This window comes from Falco peregrinus, chromosome 1 (assembly GCF_023634155.1).
Source record: "Falco peregrinus isolate bFalPer1 chromosome 1, bFalPer1.pri, whole genome shotgun sequence".
Classification (NCBI taxonomy): Eukaryota; Metazoa; Chordata; class Aves; order Falconiformes; family Falconidae; genus Falco; species Falco peregrinus.
Window position 1 is genome coordinate 13,694,339 of NC_073721.1, and position 19,634 is coordinate 13,713,972.

Below are 19,634 nucleotides of genomic sequence, written 5' to 3' on the forward strand. Positions count from 1 at the left end.
GTACTCATGCAAGTGCTAATGCTGATTTGAACTTTTCAGGCTTTTTCCTTCGTAAATCTTCATCTTGTTTGTTAAAAATTGTAAAACGTCTGCCTAACATGATTACTAAATACTGTTGGTTTTTTTTTCTTTTCTCTCCCAACCCAAGAATTTGTCCCTTTGTACAGCAGCTCTAATGTACATTCTGAGTAGAGATCGTTTGAACATGGATTTAGACAGAGCTAGTCTAGATCTGATGATACGGCTTTTGGAATTGGAACAAGATGCTTCTTCTGCCAAGCTGCTGAATGAAAAAGACATGAATAAAATTAAGGAAAAAATTCGGAGACTGTGTGAAACTGTTCACAACAAACATCTTGATCTTGAAAACATCACGGTGGGTATCATGCTTTTATTTGAAAGCCTTGATGGTAGTGGAATGCTTAATAAAGTGGAACTTGTAAACATTATCCTTAATCTCCTATCTCCCAGCTGAGGAGTCATGACACTTTGTCTACCTTCTATGTATATACGACTGCACTGCAAGTATTTTCTTCAAATGTGAAATTTCCTTTCTAAAAGGCTGTCAGTAGGATAAAGCTATGATGTTCTTCAGCTGTCTGATTCACCGTTCACCCCTGCTAAGGGCAGCTAGTTAAAGGTAGCAATTAGTAACAAGAAGCACTTTAAATAACCATGTGTTTAAAGACAACATTTGGATTATTTGACTCTTGTTTCTTTGCTTAAATATTATGTGCACATTCCCAAACAATAGGGTATTACTGTGTGTTAAATTGAAAATGTAGTGCAGGTTCTCCCATTAACAGTAAATAAACATCTGTCCTAAAGAAACTGATTTCTCTTTCCCCGAAGTGTGGTGGCAGATCTGTTGATTAGCATAATTGTGGACGCATTTTTTCCTTCCTTTCTCAAACATGTTTGTTTTTTACGAATGTATCTTCAGCTGCAACAGTGTGAGCTGTTTTTGCTTAAAAATAAATTTGGCCATGGTTTGATGCTAGCATCAAGCTAGCTTGAAAAACAAAGGGTAAGTTGCAAGTCTTATTAAAAGAGTACATTTAAAGAATTGATGACAGATTGACTGGATGAGTAGTCATAGATGGCAAAATTAGCACTGTGGTTTTGCTTTCACTATGTTTCAATATAACAGATGTTAGTACGGTCTTAATTTTTGAATGTCTTGTATTATACTACTTACGTTTGAAAGTTTCTTGTTAGGTTTTTGCTGGTTTTCATGTAATAGTTAAACCCAACAGGAGAAGCTTCTGATTTATTGTTTACAAAGTAAGCTTTTTAAGGCTTTATCTCTGCAAATAATGGTCCAACTCCTGCCAGTAATCTGCAGTTAAGATTGTATTCCATCTTAGGTCAGATTAAACGATTATATGCCTTGTTGAGCGGCCATTTTCTTTTGTAATTTTTTGACTTCTATTGGTTTAGGAAGGGTTTGGTTTGGCTTTTTGCACAAAATTCTAGCTGTGGAACCGATAGCTGAGTTGATATGAGAAGTCAGTATTATGTAACAGTAGAAAGAGTTGAATTTGGGGGGAGTATTATTAGTATTTTTGGTATATATTGGTATAATTCTTAACCTTTGGTAATCTGTTCGTGGTGACAAAGGAGAATTGTTTCGAAGTTTCAGGTTTAGGCTTGTTTCCTACAAACCTATGAAATGTGCAGGTAGGGGGCTTGTATTAATTCTCTGGCCTTTGAAAGCTACAAAGGAAGAATAAATCTGAGCTTGTTTTTGCTGCTTTCAGTTTATTCTCTAAATTCACATGATACAATGTGAAGATACCAACACAGAATGAAATTTGTTCTCTAGGTGGTGATCAGCTAGGGACTGGTATAATCAGCGTCTTATTTCAGCGCTGTTTTGGCACTGAAGACAACTCACATAGCTCACAGTCTGTCAGTGCCAGGATATCTTTTGCACTGTAAAATATAAGACAGCTCCCTTTATTAAGCACGGAACAGCTGGTACAGGTTCCTCATTGCTAAAGCATCCAGCTACACAGACCACTGTCTCCTATTTGAGCTTTTCTCATTTTCATAATCTGAGCTAGCCTGATGATTTATTTTTTTCTATGAATTGTAATTCTGTTCTTGAGTTTTCTTAGGCATGGGTTTTAAAGGGAAAGAATATATTAAAAAGGACTCTGTCTTCTGAAAGTTGTCCATGACTAAAGAGTAATATTATCAGAGGCCATCAGTTTCAGCTGGTTTTTTCTTTCTTTTTTTTTTTCTGAGGCATTTGTATTTCTTAAAATTTTGTCGAGCTGTTGTAAATGTGTTAAATACTGTAGTACCTCACAGATGGAAACTGGTTCCCTCCCAGCTGCCCCATCTAGAAGCATAGACTATATAGCATTTAGAGAATATGTGCAAGCCAAATGAGATAATTAGGTTGTCTTCCAATTTATGATAGTAGCAATGGTAAGTTGAGACAATAATGAACTTCATATGTGGAAGATAAAGCTGCTTTCACATAGATCTCTGTCATGAGATATAATGAGTAATCTGTTTTGCGCTAGATGACAGGCAGAAAATGCTAACAAAAATGCAAATTTTGTGGGGGTAAAGAAAAGATCTGTGCTTTTTCAGACTCAGACGTAGCCACTAAGAAGCAGAAGGATGTTTTGATAACTCCAGTTTGTGCCTAACTGGTTACGCCTCTGTTGTTTTGAATCTTGCATAGATCAGATGAAGATGATCAATACTGCCTAACTCTTCCCTCAAAATGTTATTTGTGTGACTGCCTAGATCAGGCTAAATGTTGAGTGCTCGAAACAGGTATTCAAAGGGTTTTGTTTTCTAGACTGCTGTGAACATTAAAATGTAAATCCCGAAACGGAAAAAGACTTTTCCATGGAATGAATTTGTTCCAGGTGTTTTTTTGCTGTCTTAGGAGAAGATAAAACCTGAGGATCTTCTCCTTCACGTTAGCAAATGGCCCTGCCTGTCAGCATAGCCCTGTGAAGCTCACGCTTGCAGCTAGCTCCTCCCTCTTGCATCATAACGAAAACCTTCAGAAGTGACTTCTCTTTTCAGTTGATGAAAGAGGTTATTCTGGTTTTCATTCTCAGCGTAAGGCTGAAACCTTAAGGGACCCACATTTTGAGCCTTTAGTGTTAAAATTTTATAGTAATTGACATAAAAAATGGATAGAATGGATTACTTTTCTCAAAAGCAAAAGGGCTACAAGGTTTGATTAATTTTATTAAAAAGAAAAAAACAAAAAAAGAGCCAACAACAACAGCAAAAAATCAAACAAAACCCCAAAACAACCCTGAAAATTATATCCTTAAGCCCAGTAGTATAAATACTGAATTATTTATGCTTTATAATATTTAGCATAATTCTCAGGGAGTGTTTTTGAAGTGTGTTTCTGCAGTGTTACTGCCCTTTAGCAGAGAACTAAGCATCATATTTTAAATATTGTATGGCCTTTGAGCTTTCATGGTGAAGGTAGGAAGTTAACTAAATCTTTTGTAGCCATTCAGATCTCTAAGGAGAGTTTTCAATCAGCTTCTATCAATCTGGCTTACAGTTACACATGATTTCAGACATCCATGTTAGAATATTTTCAAGCTCAATCTATAAAATTGAAAGGAATCATCTGAAGAGGATGGGAAAGCTACAGAGAGCTAGGGATCTGTCAGACTGCTGTCTTCAGGTTCTCTCGCCTTCTCCCTCAAAACACTTTCTCATTTGGCTGGCTTCGGAAAGGGAGTTCTCCATCCATTGCTTAAAATATGCTCATCTCCTTTAGCATTATGTTTTTAGCTTACAGTTTTTGAAATTGTGAGGTTTTGGATCTTGTACCTCCCAGTGATGAGAAGAGAACGCTCTGTAACCAAGTGTGTTTAGTTTCCCCCCTGTGGGCAGACTCGATGAGTGTCTGTTGGCAATTAAAGGCAGCTAGCAGTTTCCCGGGTGGTGGAACAGTTGCAGGAGTAATTGCAGCTTTGTCTTTGTTTCCTCAGTGATGGGGAGTTGAGATGATGCTGAGTCAGGGAGGGATGACCAACCTGTTGTAGGTTTGCTGCTGCTGCTTGTGTTCCCTTGTCCCCCACAACACTTTCATGACCCAAGGACATTTTCATTTATGTTGGAGAAATGCCGTTACTCACTGTATGCTCATCAGTGACAGCCTGCTACAGAGCTTGCTCCTAAAAAACAGAACTGACTGACTTTGGGTGGTAACTTTTCATCCAGAAGTTTATTTTTCTAACTTTCTTTTTCTCCTTGGAAGTCAGTATTTTGAAAACCAGGAAAACAGCTGAAGATATTGGGGGGTGTGTGTGTGTGTGTGTGTGTGTGATACAATTTATAACATGGTTTTCCGAGACAATGGGATGTTTACTGAAGCCTGGTGAGTACTGTTAATCCCAGGAGGTGCTCAGGTTTGAACTGGTATCCTGGAACGTGCTGCACAGCTGAGAATAAGCACAGACCTCCCTGAAGCATTACACATCGAGCCTGTCAGGGAAGGAAGATAACTTGAAAGTGGTTAAATTCACTTGGCTTTCATCAGATCTCAGGCCTTTTTCTCTGAGCTTTCGTTGTTGCACCTATGCACCATATATGAGATTATTAAGCTTACAGTAGTTCAGATTTACCTGTGCATTTTCCAGGTGTTACAGAGGTCTATACTGGTCACTTTTGTGTAGGTGTAAATTTATGTGTAAGTATATGTTTTATTATTAAGATTTGCCTCTTATTAGAGGCCTTTGGAAAAACAAGTTACAGTCTTGACTTTATAAATGGTGTTAGTTTTGGTTAAAAACATTGCAGGGTATTAACAAAGATAATCACCTAAAATCCCTTCAGCTTCCATTTGCAGGGGGTAAACTTAACTTGGCTGTTGTTGAGTTTTGATATACATTCCTCTTTTTTTTTTTTTTTTAATATATCTGTAAATGTAGTAAGATTTTCTACATTGTTATAGTTTAATTGCTGTCTTCTATGGGTTTGACATTTAGAAACACGAAATACCTATGTTAGAATTAAATGTATTCTACAAGCAGCAGAGCCAGTGTGTCCAGGAGACAGAGAAGCAGTGTTCACTGTGGCTTTGCTTGTGGTTTTTCCTGCCCGGCTTATTTGACAGTTTCCTTCCTTTATTGTTTCTTTTGATAATAAGAGAAACAGATGAAAGGAGTCTGCTTAGGTTTTCTAAGCTATTAATAAAATCAAGAAATGTTGAAAATGCAGAGTATCTTTTTATCATTACAAAGTATATTGTTGTAACACATATTTTTCAATCTGTGCTCCCTCTGGTGGTTCTTCTACTCAGAACCTACAACTTTGCTTTTTATGGGTTTTATATGACATGTATTTATATGATTTGGTAGATTTGCTACAGCTGCCTATGATGATATCACTAATTCTGGAACATAACTCTTTCAGACCGGGCATTTGGCAATGGAGACATTACTGTCTCTCACCTCAAAACGAGCTGGGGACTGGTTTAAAGAAGAACTGCGACTTCTAGGTGGTCTCGATCATATTGTAGATAAAGGTATATTGGAGATGCTGCTTTAACAATGTGAAAAATCCGTAATCTTCCCAAGATGTTTGCTTTGCTTATATGTTTTCTGTGGTTAAAAATGGAAACATACGCGTTTTTTCTCAGTAGTATTAAAAACAAAGAGTGCAATTCGATATTGAGTCACTGAGAAACATTAGTGACTGTAATCTGTTGCATGTGGGATTGAAAGTAGTTTTAAGGTTCAACGGAATGTGTATAATGATGCATATAATACGTGAGATTAAAAATGGCTTAATCTTAGACAGAATACAGATTACTGTGTTACATAGCTCTGTACATCACACAAATATAGCACGCTTATTCTGGAGTAAAATCTCCTTTCCAGTCTTCTAGAATTGTTTTCAGGCCTGATTTTTTCAACTAAATGTCCTGGAGGAAGTCAGCCCTTCAGCAAGAAAGGATTTTTTGTTTCCTTATTTTTTAAAGACTTGTTCATCCAAAAAAACCCAAGACATCTCACAGATAGCAGAAGGGATATTTCTAAAATGAGTTCTTGAGCTGAACAAAGCTTGGTCTAAAGTAAGCAAAGGGGTGAACAGAGGAAGGATTGAAGAGATGAAAGCATTGTACAGTTTCAGACTTGTAAAGTATGGGGAGAGTGCACTTGCTGTATCTTTTTTCTCTTGTACAAAGCAGTGCATTACAGTTAAACAGTCGTGTGCTGTACAATCTCTTCATTGTCAGTAGAAAATAAAATACACAGGTAATTTGTGGTGACAATTGCAAACTTGTAAAGCCAAGATTGAAAGTTTGTGGTCAGTTGTTTTGTTTTGGTTTTTTTAATTTACTTGGAGAAATGAAAAACTTGGGAATGCTGATCATGTCCTTCACAATTGTTTCCTAGTATTAGTTTTGTATAGTGTAAAACAAGGTTGACAGCAAGTCTGAGTAGCTAGTTTATACACTTGGCTTTTGAAGATCTCTTACTGATAGTGGAAAACAACTTCTTTTTGCTGTTTAGTTAAAGAATGTGTGGATCACCTAAGCAGTGATGAAAATGAAGAGAAATTGGTTGCTTCGCTATGGGGTGCAGAAAGATGTTTACGGGTCTTGGAAAGTGTGAGTATAAGCAGATGCATCATATTTCTGAAAACCGCTTTTTCTCAAGTGGACCTTTTCGATGTTACATTCTTTCAATGTATTGTTACATAATTACACTGTAATGTTGATTATTTTCTTTATAGAGGATACTGATTTTCTGATGTTTATCACTGGTCCTGGAATGTTAGTTTGAAATTTTATTTTACCATTCTGTTTCTTTTTGGTAAGAAAACTAAATGCAAAGTGATGCTTTTTCTCATGTTCTTACAAAAACCTGCTGTTTATGAATGTTGTTTTCAAGACATGGGTTTGACTCTCCAGTGTGTGTCTAATAATAACGAATCATTATAGAAGCACTGTTTTCTTAAAAGCAATAATTCGATGTGTATTTTAAGGATTGCTGCTTTCAAGTATCATCTAAGTGCTGAATGGGGAAACTGCCCTGAAAGTCAAACTAGTCCTGTAATCAGTTGAGCACGTATAATGAGGTGCGAGATGATACTTTTTTTTTAAATGAGAAATTTGAACAGAATTACATGGTGGTTTTGTGTAGAGCTAAATTGACAGGAATTGTGAGCATATGCTTCTCTACAGTGCCTTGTTTTGCCAAGTTTCGTGTTTGCTACTAGTGTTACTCTTTTTGTGTTGTGATACGGTAGGCAAGCAGAAGAGTGTTGTGATGTTTCAGCAGTACATCTCCACACCTGAGGAAGCAGCGGTGGGGTTCAGTGTGCAGGTCAATGAATCTCAGCGAACACCGTAAACCCAAGTTAGAGGACAAATAGTTCCAGCGCTAACTTGTTTCTTTGCTAAAATAGAAAGACAGACTCAAAGATAGCGTAAAGTAAGCTAAAACCTGAGAAAGACGAACAATTGCTGAAGTACTAATCCAAGGGTGCCTACTTTAATGGCACCTGCCTTCTGAACAGTGAGAGAAAAATGTTCAGATCCAGTTTCTGCATTTATATTTGATAGATATGTTTGCCAAGCAGCAGAAGAAGAGCCTTGTTTAGTGGTAGAATATTCAAATCTGAGCCTAAGGGTGGTTTGTGATTTAGTGAGGTCCTTAAGGAACTTGGTAGAGATGACAAAAATCAACACACCAAGTCACAAAAATTTAAAAGAACTTCTGCTGTTTCTGGAAACTTACTCTGAATTTCAGTCAAGGGAATCAAGAAAAAATGTGATTTTTATGGTTGGATGCATAATAAGCTCTCAGAACAAGTTCTAAAAATAACACCTAAAATTTTGTTCTGTTATATTTTTGTGTGTATTTACATACACTCATACACACACCTGGGACACTATAGTCCCAGGATATAGAGTCAGGGTTCTGCTGTGGCAGAACATTCTGCCACGTGGTTTCTGTACTCACTATATCATGGAAGATGGTTTTATCTTCAGTACAACGATTTTGTGTGAATAATTACAAAGTGAAAACTCCAAGGAAATACTGGACAATGACAAGTGAATGTTTACACTGGATAATAACTAAGAAATGTGCAACTGAATGAAGCGGGGTGGTAGGAGGAGGGAATGTTTCTCTTTCAAGGAAAAAGAAATCCCATATTTAATATTACTTTCTCCTCCTCTTTTCAGGTAACTGTGCATAATCCAGAAAATCAGAGCTATCTGATAGCGTACAAAGACTCACAACTCATAGTCTCCTCAGCTAAGTAAGTTATAACAAAAAGACAATTTTGCAGAGTGCTGCACATGATAGGGCAAAAAAAATAGATAAATTGTTATACTAGAAGAGTCTAGGGGGGAAAAACCCCCACAGTTTCCACTGTTAATTTGCATCAAGTAATGCTGAAGTTAATTTACATGAGGGTATGTGTAACTGCCTGAGTACTACCAATACGTAGCGCTGCTATTGTTGGCTCTGTAGAAGCTGCAAACTGTGGATTCAGCTCCTTCTGTACCTGGTTAATATGAACACGGAAGAGGGCAGTTGGGAAGCCACGTTTATTTATTGTTTTTTCATTATGCTTAAGTGTTTACTGAAATGGAGCGTAACAGAATTGAAATAGTGAAATTCTGTTCTTAGCTGTTCTCCCTGGCAAAGATGCGTGTACAAACACCTCTAACCCATTTATCAATCTGGGTGAGGTCTCAGTTGACTGGCAGAGATTGTATCCCTCTTGTACTGCTCTTCATAAGAGAGCAAATGGAGCTGAAAATTTGGCTCTGTGGGCCTCATTGGAAACATAATTTCATGGTTGTAGGTTAGATATTTTGGGTACTTCTTTAAATAAAAAAGCCAAACAAACAACAAATCAAGCAGACAAAAAGCAGCACAGTTCATATGCTATTTAGGCCAGTATATATTTTTGTCATTTTTTGTGTTGTTGGTAGTTGAAACAAGTGTTGTCAGTTTAACATCAGACTAATGACATGCGGTAGAATCATGCCAGTGGTCCAGCAGTGTTAGAAGATTAAGACTTTACTGCTAGGAAGTCACGTGTCATTTGTTTATTTCTTACCGAGTGGAAGTAGCTCTGAGGACGGATGGAAGTAGGTCCGAGGACAGAACAAGAGAATGTTTAGGTAACACTGTCGGGATAATGTTGTGCCTTGATGGTCAGAGGATATGAGAGGCTGGGCTTGTATGGTGAGGCGATATCTTCTGTAAGACTGTGGAAAGAAAAATGAACTTTTGCTCTTGAAATCTCAAGCTGATAAAGCTCTAAGCCACAAAGCTTTCCTGGCCTTTGTTTTCACAATTTCAGTTGAGCTCATAACAGATTCTATAGCTGATAAGTTCATTATGTCTCCCTACTGACTAGGCATCTAAGTGTCAGAAAAATTCTGCATGAGCTCTGTATTTGAGGTTTTTTCCTGGTGAAACAAGTATAAAGGTGGAATGTCCTGTATTTTGTGGAGGTAATTTTGTTCTGCATCTTCTCCCTGCAGAGCACTGCAGCATTGCGAGGAGTTAATTCAGAGATATAACCGTGCTGAAGACAGTATCTGTTTACCAGACAATAAGCCTCTGCCTCACCAGAATGTAGCTAACCATGTGGGTAAAGCCGTGGAAGACTGTATGAGGGCCATCATCGGTGTCTTGCTCAACCTGACAAATGATAATGGTAAAACAAAAAATTTGCATGTTCGGTGTTACAGCATCAAGTAAAACATTTATGTGCGCCCTTTCCTTACGCTGATTATCATTTTTCTATCTACAGTGTAATAAAGTAGTTAAGTACGGTAGACGCTTGCTTTACAGTAACGGGTAATTTGTCTTCGCAAATTGGATGAGTGTTTGCAAGCATTACGTGCCAAGATGCAAGCTTTTGCGAAACGACCCCTGTCTGTCTTTAGGGCGAAAAGGTTTTTATCAATCGGCTAATGATTATGAAAATGAGTATTTTCAAAAGTAAGCCTCTAAACTCTTTTTGTTTGCAGAATGGGGTAGTACAAAAACAGGTGAACAAGATGGTCTGATAGGCACAGCTATGAATTGTGTGCTTCAGGTTCCAAAGTTCCTACCTCAAGAACAGAGATTTGATATTCGGGTGCTGGTAAGCTCTTGTATCTTTTACATCAGTTTCACCCCCTGGTGCATTTAACTACTCTGGTTCCAAATTAAGGAGCAGCCGCTACAGTTTTCCTTGACCTTATATATACTTGGTGAGGTGCTTAAAGAAAGTTTCTGTAAGGATTTGGTGGCTTTGAGCTCCGTTTTCCCTGTTTGGTGCGAAAAAGTGCACTGCTAGATGAACAAAGAGATTTAGCTAAATAAGTCTGTGAATTACCTAATTTTCAAATGTCTTTTCAATGTAGAAATACACTGGGTGTTACTGTTTGAGATAAGGGCTTTGTCAAATTTACCTCAGCTTATGTAAAAAGGGTCTGTGTGGCCTAAATAGCAACACTGAAATTGTGCACGTGACGGGTCTTTTAAGATGATAAGCTGAAGGTTGGACACCTGACTCCCTAATCTATGACTGAAATCACATGTTTTAAAATGTTTTCATGTTAAGACTTGTAAAAACAGGATTCCTGCATACAAGTTCTATTATAGAGGGATCTCAGTTTTGCCTCCTATTCCTTTAAATCCTGATCCTTCTATCAAACTGTTTCATAAAGGTGTGCTGCTAGTTATGTGTCCTCAGAAAGATAAGGCTTAAAGGCGACATTTATCTGGATAGCTGGTTTTTGCAAAATTATCCTTTTTCAATATGTGTAATCCTGTCGGACTCTCCAATTCTTGCAGGGATTGGGTCTGTTGATCAATCTAGTAGAATACAGTGCTCGGAATAGGCACTGTCTTGTCAATATGGAAACATCATGTTCTTTTGACTCATTCTGTACGGGAGAAGATGATAGCCTAAAGATAACTGGACAGATTGATGCTGTTCAGGCTTTAGTGCAGGTAAGAAATGTGTTTTTCCTGTAACAGTTACCATTTCTCATTATCGGGCTGTCAAGGGGGAAAGGCAGAACTCTGCAATGAAGATTTGACGTAATTTTTTTCTGTTTAGTATTTTGAATAATTCAGCATAGCGGGAGAAGAGTGGTGCTGCTCACAATTTTGACTTGTTCAGTACTGCCCATTACAGAAACAGCTTTCCTGGTAAAAAACAGTGGCATCATTATTACAGGCACCCAAAGGCTGCTCTCATGCTCCATAAAGCTTTCTTGTTCCTATAGAGTTTACTTCTAGTTTTCTCGTTCCTAAATGGTTTACTTCTAGTTTTGTTTTAAACCAGCTGTAAAAACTGTGAGCTGCTCCTGTCTTAAATACTTTGCTTCCATAGTTTTTTTTTTTCTAAGTACTATATTTTTGGGAGTTTGTAACATTAAATTAGAGAAAAAAAAAAAAGTATCATGCTTTATAAGAGCAATAAAACATGGATGTAATGATTATGGTTGTGAAACAGCACTATTAAATGTTGTATTGACCAACTTAAAAAATAAAAAAAGAAATTCACCAATAATTCTGGTGAATGTGTTCTACCAGCAAACTAAAATAAAAGAATTTAAAGGAAATACAGTCTTTTTTATTACAATTGAGATAATTTTATGGACACTTTTAGCAGTTCTTGTATTTAACTATGTGAAACAACTGTGCAGCAGTGGACAAAAAAAAAATCAACAATAAAAATAAGTAATGCGTTCAGCTCTGAAGCAATATTTAAAAGTGGTGGTTGTATGGTTTGGGAAATAATTCAGAAGATGTAAGTGTACAGTATGAGATTGTGACTGAAGCAGCATCTTGATAAGTAATTTTAAATTACTCTTACTTTTCTGCTTTTTACATACTAAGGGAAAAGCTAAGGGAGCAAAGAGGATAGCTAGTAGGAAAAGAAAATAAGGATTAGTAGAGAACAAAAGTGGGCAGGGAAATATGGCAACTTTTAGTCTTCCAACTGCGTCTCAAAGAAAACGATGAAACATCTACGATGCCCACGAGGAGCCTGCTAGTTCGGTGCCAGCAAGGGCGGGAGGGAGGGAGGGAGGCTCTTCTGTAGAGCACAGCGTTAGTGTCGGGATAAATTATATTTTCCTTGGAAAAAGAAAAAAAAAAGGCTATTAAGAAAAGTATTGACGACTAACTGTCTTAAGCGGTGAATTGTGAAGAGAAAATAAACTTGCAAGTAGTAATTCAATGTGTTTAGGATTTAATTTCTAATAGAAATTCCCCTGAAATTTTCCCCATTAGCTATTTCTTGAGTGTGAGCGAGCGGCACAGCTGGCGGAGAGCCAGACAGACGAATTGATTAAAGAAGCTCCTACTGCTCAGCACGATAAGAGTGGGGAATGGCAAGAGACAAGTGGGGAGATACAGTGGGTCTCCACAGAAAAGCCAGATAGTACTGAAGAGAAAGATAAGAAAGAAGAAGATGATGAAGAACTTGATCTTAATAAAGGTATGTTGTCTGGTTGTGACGAGCTCAGAAAAAGCAAAGAACTCTTGTGACTGCATAAATTCCCACCTTCTGCTTCCTACCGACGTGCAGTCTCTTGGGCTGAGATTTCCTCAGTGTGTTCCCCAGGTGAAACAGTTACAGATCGTAAGTAGGAGCAGTTCAGAGCTGAAGCATGAGAAGTGGAAGAAGAGTTATGCTACTTTTTATTTTCTTTATGTACCTTCGATCAGTTCCTTCTTAAAAAACAAACAAACAAAAAACCCCACACCTTTTTAGAGGTTCTGTGTAAGAAATATTCTGGAGCGATGGCTTTTAGGGCTTTACCTTATTCTTCTGAAACAGTCCTTGAAAGTTACCTGGCTTAATTTAGTGGGGTTTTTTTTCCCCAGGGTATCATGACCTGTTCTTGTTTCATGCTGCTTTTAGGGATTTGTTTTTTTCCTCCGCTCCTTATTTTCATGTACGCTTCTCCTGTCCCCGTCTTCTTTCTGTCTGAGTTCTTCTCCCTCCATTTGGTGGTATCTCAGGTACCTATGTAAAGCCTTTATGTGCTGCATCTTCAGTAGCTTGTTCCAGGAATTTAAGTACCTGTAAGCTGAGTTACCGTAGTTTGTCTCTGGAAAATGTATCATGTCTGAAACATCAGTCCTTCTTGGTTTAATCTCCTAATAGTAGGTGCAGTGTATTACTTCTAATAGCGTTATGGTCTTCTAATAGTAGGTGCGGTATATGATTTTCTCCAACCTTGCTTTATATCCTTTGTCCTTTTTGTAGCTCCGTCGTGGTGGCTGCAGCTGTTTGTGGTTTGCCCAAAAATGCTGAGTCTTTAGCAAATGGGACTGTATATGTTATCCTCGATATAACTTTGGGTGGAAGTCTTACTGGCTTGTGGCATCACATGAAACATTTGTGTTTGTATTTTGGAGTGTTAAGCATAGAGTTTGCACACTATAATGGTTATTAATAAAATACTGTGTAACATAACGGGTTGACGGTGAGTGAACACCATGTTTCTGTTCAAGAATGTACTGCTGAGGTAGACAGAGTTTGTCTGATTCTTGCCTCTGAGGTCTCAGCCCAAAAGCTCATTTTGTTTCAGAGGAAAGAATTCTGAGAAGTGATAATGAAGGATTGTATTTGAAGCAGTAAAAGATACCAGCTGCTTGGAGAATACAATACACTCTGTTGTCTCTCTTTACAGCTCTTCAGCATGCTGGGAAGCACATGGAAGACTGCATTGTGGCCTCGTACACAGCATTGCTTCTAGGCTGTCTCTGCCAAGAGAGTCCAGTAAGGGAATAAGTCAATAACTTGCTCTGAAGTCCAGTATGAGTTTTGGTGAAGTAATAATTTGCGGTATTGAATAGGTTTACTGAATTAGGGTTCAGTGTGAGCTGGTACGTTGATGAAGCTACACTGATGTATATAGTTTTGTGAAAAGTTGCCAGAGGCATTCAGTCTGAAACAAATTTTCTGAACATCGGTATGTTTATCGAAACCAGTTGGAATTGAATATTTAACCTCTTCTGCCTCTCTCTCCCTTCCACTCTTAGTCTTAGCCAACAAATGAACTTGCTTTGGAAAGGCAAAGGAAAAAAAATGGCTCACCTATTCTATAATTAAAACTTGCTTTCTTTTTCGGTAGTTTCAACAAGCAAGTTAACATCAGACTTGTTCATTCATTTTTATCAGTCTGCTTTATTTTTACCTCCATTGAAATTACATGAAGTCGCGTATGTCCATGTGAGTTGAAGATGATTGCCTCAGGTTGGAAATACATAATAGAACTAAAAATGTGGAACTCTAATGGCCGAGAACTTCATAAACTTTTCGGTCAAATATATACTCGAATGAAAATGAGGTTCAGACCTGCCTTCATGCTTGTCTAAATTCATCATGATGGCAGGAATGGTCTTTCACGTGCTGTTCTGTACCTTTTGACTGATTAGCTTCCATACAATTTCAGTGCTTGGAGTGATACTGACAATAAGTTCAATAATTCTCAACCCTTAACAATTGTAAAGGGAGATTCTCTACGTGTCAGGAGAGTGATCTGGTGGTGGTTTTTGTTCTTGATAATCCTCTAGGTTCCGGAGAGGTTTGATGGCTGTGATCACCTTTAATGGGAATCCCCAACCCAAAAAACCCCAAACCAAAACCAACCCCAAAAAAAGAGTTTAGCAATTGTTGTTTCCTAGAAACACCGTAAACATATGAGTGTTGTTTGAGAGACTTAAATCATAGAGATGACAGCGAAAGCCATCTTAATAATGATGTGAATATACTTGTCTTATTGCATTTCACATGCAGAGTAATACAGTTCTGTATTGGAAAAATATTTCCCAAATTAAAATGGATTGTTTTATTTCTTAGATCAACGTGACTACTGTGAGGGAGTACTTACCTGAAGGGGACTTCTCGATAATGACTGAAATGCTCAAAAAATTTCTCAGTTTTATGAATCTTACTGTAAGTAATACATGTTTTAAATTGATGTATGTCAATATTTTTGTAATTGTGTTTTCTGTTAATAGTCCATACATCTTTAGAAGCACTTAATATTTTTCAGTTTGTGTCTTTAGAAGAGCACAGGATGGTTTTCTGTTTTTTAAATACTGAAAACCGATTTGTCTGTCATTGCTTTGGTAGTAAATGGGGAATGAAACTACTTTCATTTCATTTGGTTCTGACTGGTCAGGAAAATACTTTTGAATCCTCTGCCTGAACCTAATTGCTTTTACTGACACATAATTCTAAATACTAAAATTTGGAAATGAGCATAGTTCTCGAGTACTTTAAAGAGGTATTACAAATGCTTGTTTGTTACTTCTGTTTTCTGTTACATTTTCCAGTGTGCTGTTGGAACAACAGGCCAGAAATCTATCTCTAGGGTGATTGAATACTTGGAACACTGCTAGATACTTAACTTCCGCTGCAGGCACTCTAATGCTGGAGCTACCCTTAGACAAAAGAAGAAGTCATGAAAGAAGTCCTTGAAGGATATACCAAGAGCATTCATCTGTGTCATTCGTGTTCGGATTTTTAAGGCTACCTGGTCTCTTAACCATGCGTTCAGCATTTTCTAAAAGACAGTTACTACATCAATCTGCAACTATCAAAAATGAGGGGAAAAAGGTTCTGAGGAAAGTAAATAAAGAAACCATGCTGTTTATGATGCAGTGCAGTATTTAAATATTTTTTGGCAGGGTTTACCCTCCCTATCTTTTTTTTTTTTTTTTTCTTGCTTTGTTCGTGACAAGTTTCAAGGGGAAAAACTTGCTGCTGATAGTGCAACTGCTGTTTACTGTTGAGCCACTGTTTCATGCCAGCCAGGTGCAAAGGCAGCTTAGCTACTGAGGTATCAAACAAATGTTCTAATAAAGAAGTTCTGGACAGCAGCACCGCTCCTATTTGAGTTTAATTTGCTCTTGCTTTTTTATTACTAGATTATTCCAAAATCATAAAATATAAATTTTTAAATACTTTTGTGATTTTAACTACTGTCTATATTTAAAATCTGTTGGAATCCAAAGAGGCGAGGATTGGATAGTTTATTTTTTATACTGTTTTGATTGAAATTAGGTTGCTGAACTATTTCTCAGTTCTAAAACTATCATGGCCCATGTACTGTAAACTGATAGACCATAACACTTGGTAGTTCCAAGAAGCATGCAAACCCATAAACACACAAAGCCATTTGAGGGTATGTTATCCATTAAAAAAAAAAAAATAGTAACTGTAAAAAGGTGTGCCCTGTTTAAAGAAAGAAAGAAAAAAATATTTAAAAAAAAAATATTCAATCCCAGGGTAGTTTACACTTCTAATAAGCAAAAACTTTGAAATGCTGTTTTGATTTGTTTCAAGGAAGCACTCAAGATGTATTTTATAATACTCAATACAAAGAATTTGGATGTTTTAGGGGGAAGAATTTTAAAGAAGCTAAAACACCAATGGGGATTAATGTTTCCAGCTGACATAATCTTTCTATTTCATTCTTCTGTAGTATGACAAAGTTTAAATGCATACAACACAAAGCCTTAAATTGCTGATATAGCTAAGATTTTGTTCAGTCTGAGGTCTAGTTCACAGCAAAGCATTGTGTTTGAAGACTTAAGTGGAACAAAGAATCCCAGAAAATACATGACTTTTTAAACAGTTTTTTTCTTGCACTCATTATTCAGACCAACAGAATTGGTAATTATTTTTATTAAGGTGGTCTTGAATATTTGCAGACTGTTCTGAGATCTGCTTCATTGACATTTTTAAATACCTGTATAGGTAGTTGCATCATGTTATTCCATTGAATTTGTAAAACTTGAAGCCATAAAAATATTAGTTCTATGTATAATGAGGGGGAAATAACAGGAAATCTAACCTGCTTTTAGATCTTGTGTTATCTCCATGTATAAAGTTAAGAACTCGTGCTTTTGTATCAGTGCCAGCTGTAAATTTTTTACATACAGTGGCTGCCTTCTATGTCTTCCTATTTTTGATAATGCAGATTGTTGGGAATTCTGTAAGGAAGTAACTGATTAGCGGCAAAAATCCTATGTTGGTCATACGTTTTTGCGTTTTCTCTCATCACCTTCTAAAACTTAGTGTATCAGTGTAACTCAGAAAAGTTTTTGAGGTTGTATTCCCCTTTGTTTAAAAAAAAAATCATTATTGAGAGAGAGAGAAGCTGTATGTAAATGATAGGAGGAAATCACTGAATATTTTGCCCTTCTAGTTTTCTGATTTTTAGAGATTTTCACTTACTATAAAATTTTGATTTGATTATGTAGTTTTCTGTGGAGAGATGGCAAGAAAAAATAAAATACAGATGTGATGATGGGGGAAAGCAGGGACAACTACCTTTCTTTGTTACACTGGTAATTGTTTGGGAATTGCTTTACCTCAGTGTTTAACAGTTTTTTTTAAATGTAACTAATTGTCAAGCACTGACAAATGCAGATATTTTTTTTTTTTTTGAGGGTGGGGGGAGAAATCACCCTGTGAACTGCAGTGCATTTTTGTGTGTTAGACCCTCAAATAACTCTGCGTTAAAGGGTACTTGAGGCCAACTTGCAAATTAAAGTTTTAAAGTAACTTTTTTCCATTGTAAATATTTGTGTAAATACTCTCAATTGGAAATTAGAACAGTAGAGTACTTTTCTGAATCCAATCCTATTTTTATTTTATACAGTATTTCTCAGCTGTGATCTTTGGAGCAAAAGCCAACGGCAGGAAAAATAGTTTGTACCAGTTTCATGAAGTATGTCTTTGGGTTTTTGTAAATAATTTTAACTCAAATAAAATTGCTACTTTCAATACATATCTTGTCTTTTAACATGCAATAGAACACTCCTCTGAGTGATTGCAGAAAGGCAGTGTCAGGTAAATTGTTAAAGGGGAAGGAGGAAAAAAAAGGGGGGGGGGGGGGGGGGGGAGAATAAAAAAAAAAAAAGCAATAGAGGAGCATCTTGATGGTAGCGTTCCACAAAATTCAGTGCCTGGACCTGAGGTTGTGTGGTCAGTCAAACCAACAAAGCCTTGGAGTTTCTGGAGATGATGTGCTCAATCTCTTGATGCATTTTGGAGTACTCCACACAAGTTGCTGTTGATCTTTCAGCTGAAGGGGCATGTAACCACTCTAAAGAGCTGTAGTTAGATTAACAAAAACATGCTTCCTTATGGTGATACTTTTCATGTCTTGGGGGATGTTACTGGCTTCTTTCTTCAGCAAAAACTGAGAAAATTACTGTGAGCGTTGCACTGTTTGTTAATACAAATGATGCTTTAATTGCAGGGTGGATTTTTTTTTTCCCCAATGGATTTTTTTTTCTTAAGTGATACAACTAGATGCAGGTACAATACGCAATAATTCATAAGCTGTAAAGCGAGTTAAATGTGATGTGTCATCTCGGTGCCACTTCAACAAGCATCAGTGTAATGTAGCTTTATTTCTGTGCTCTAAAGGGATGTTACTGAAGCTTGAAATATGGAGCAGTATGTTACTAGTATGTGCCACTGTAGGAGGCAAATACAGCTTTATGTAAGCAAATGTGTTCCACAAAACCCCCAACAGTTCTGTAAAAGTATTTCCTCTTGGTTATGTTGTTGGTAGATAAGTACAGGAAGCATTATGTGCGGGGGCTTTGAGATGACGTCAGCATTTTGAGATTAACGGGACGATTGTGGAGCTGCTGTAGAAGATTTGGGAGTCATCGCCTTTCACATGAATCATTTCACTCTCAGAGCGCTCTGAAATGTGTAATTTGCATAATAAGAAAATGATCTTGCATGATGTGTACAGCACTGATTTACCAGAAGCTGAATGTAGAAGCAGGTAGTGCTGGAGATGATTTCTCAAGCTAGCCTAATGGAATGGGGTTTGTGCTGTCAGCAGATTGAGTCTCTCTGAGCAGAAGGTTGGACGATGATATACAAAGGTATAAAAGCTTCGTTCTTCCCCCTGAGCCAAGCATCTGTGCCAAGCGTGCAGCTGGAGCTGTGCAGTTCTGCTAGGGAGCTTAACAACCACTGCATGGCCATTTTGGCTGCGCAAGAAGGTAGTGGGAATTCTCATAACAATTTTAGGGCATTACATTTTTTAGCTTTTTCTGTAATCCGGTACACTAACAAGAGTTCTTGCTTTTAACCGTGTTTTCAGGCTCAGGTACCTCGCTGAATTGATAAAGATGTTTTTGGTCTCAGATGCACTAGAGGGTATCCTGTCTTCCCTCAGTTTTCCTTCCTGGACATCAGTAATTCCTCCTTTGAGTCAGCAGAAGCCAAAACACACTCAGCTGGGGCTATTACCAGGCAAGGCCACACAGTTTTTCAGTAAAGTTTTTTTCATTTAGATGGTACCGTTCTTGTTTAAAGGGCAAAGAAAATGAACATGTGTATTTGAGCTCAAAAGACAAAGAGGGCTTAAGCAGCTGCCATTCTTCTGCATCTAGCCTTGCCTTATAGGATGGCTTGTTAATTGGGTTTTTGAAGATAATTATATGGGAATTTGCCCCAAATTCCGCTAGCCAAGTGTTTTCAGAACCAGGCCGATGTAATTCTTGATGCTGCTGCTACTCCTCCTCTGTGTAATGTGTTAATTCATCTTTGGTTAAAGGGCACTACTGGATTCTTATAGCTACCGTTCATGCGTGTTGTTTTTTACTGCCCGA

The 19,634-nt window shown here is 37.4% G+C and overlaps 1 protein-coding gene across 7 annotated transcripts in view; it reads left to right on the forward strand.

The window, feature by feature from the left end:
- The window catches only part of WAPL (WAPL cohesin release factor), a 160,000-nt gene extending 142,215 nt beyond the window's left edge, over positions 1-17,785 (forward strand). For all 7 annotated transcript variants that reach the window (XM_055819759.1, XM_055819703.1, XM_055820003.1 and 4 more), the window contains 11 exons: positions 149-376; positions 5,413-5,524; positions 6,516-6,613; positions 8,195-8,271; positions 9,512-9,687; positions 10,004-10,119; positions 10,815-10,973; positions 12,264-12,471; positions 13,673-13,761; positions 14,845-14,940; positions 15,324-17,785. In XM_055819759.1, the coding sequence (XP_055675734.1) occupies positions 149-376; positions 5,413-5,524; positions 6,516-6,613; positions 8,195-8,271; positions 9,512-9,687; positions 10,004-10,119; positions 10,815-10,973; positions 12,264-12,471; positions 13,673-13,761; positions 14,845-14,940; positions 15,324-15,389 (1,425 nt within the window). In that variant the 3' untranslated portion in view covers positions 15,390-17,785. The remainder of the gene's footprint in view (positions 1-148; positions 377-5,412; positions 5,525-6,515; positions 6,614-8,194; positions 8,272-9,511; positions 9,688-10,003; positions 10,120-10,814; positions 10,974-12,263; positions 12,472-13,672; positions 13,762-14,844; positions 14,941-15,323) is intronic.
- The last annotated feature ends 1,849 nt before the right edge of the window (positions 17,786-19,634 follow it).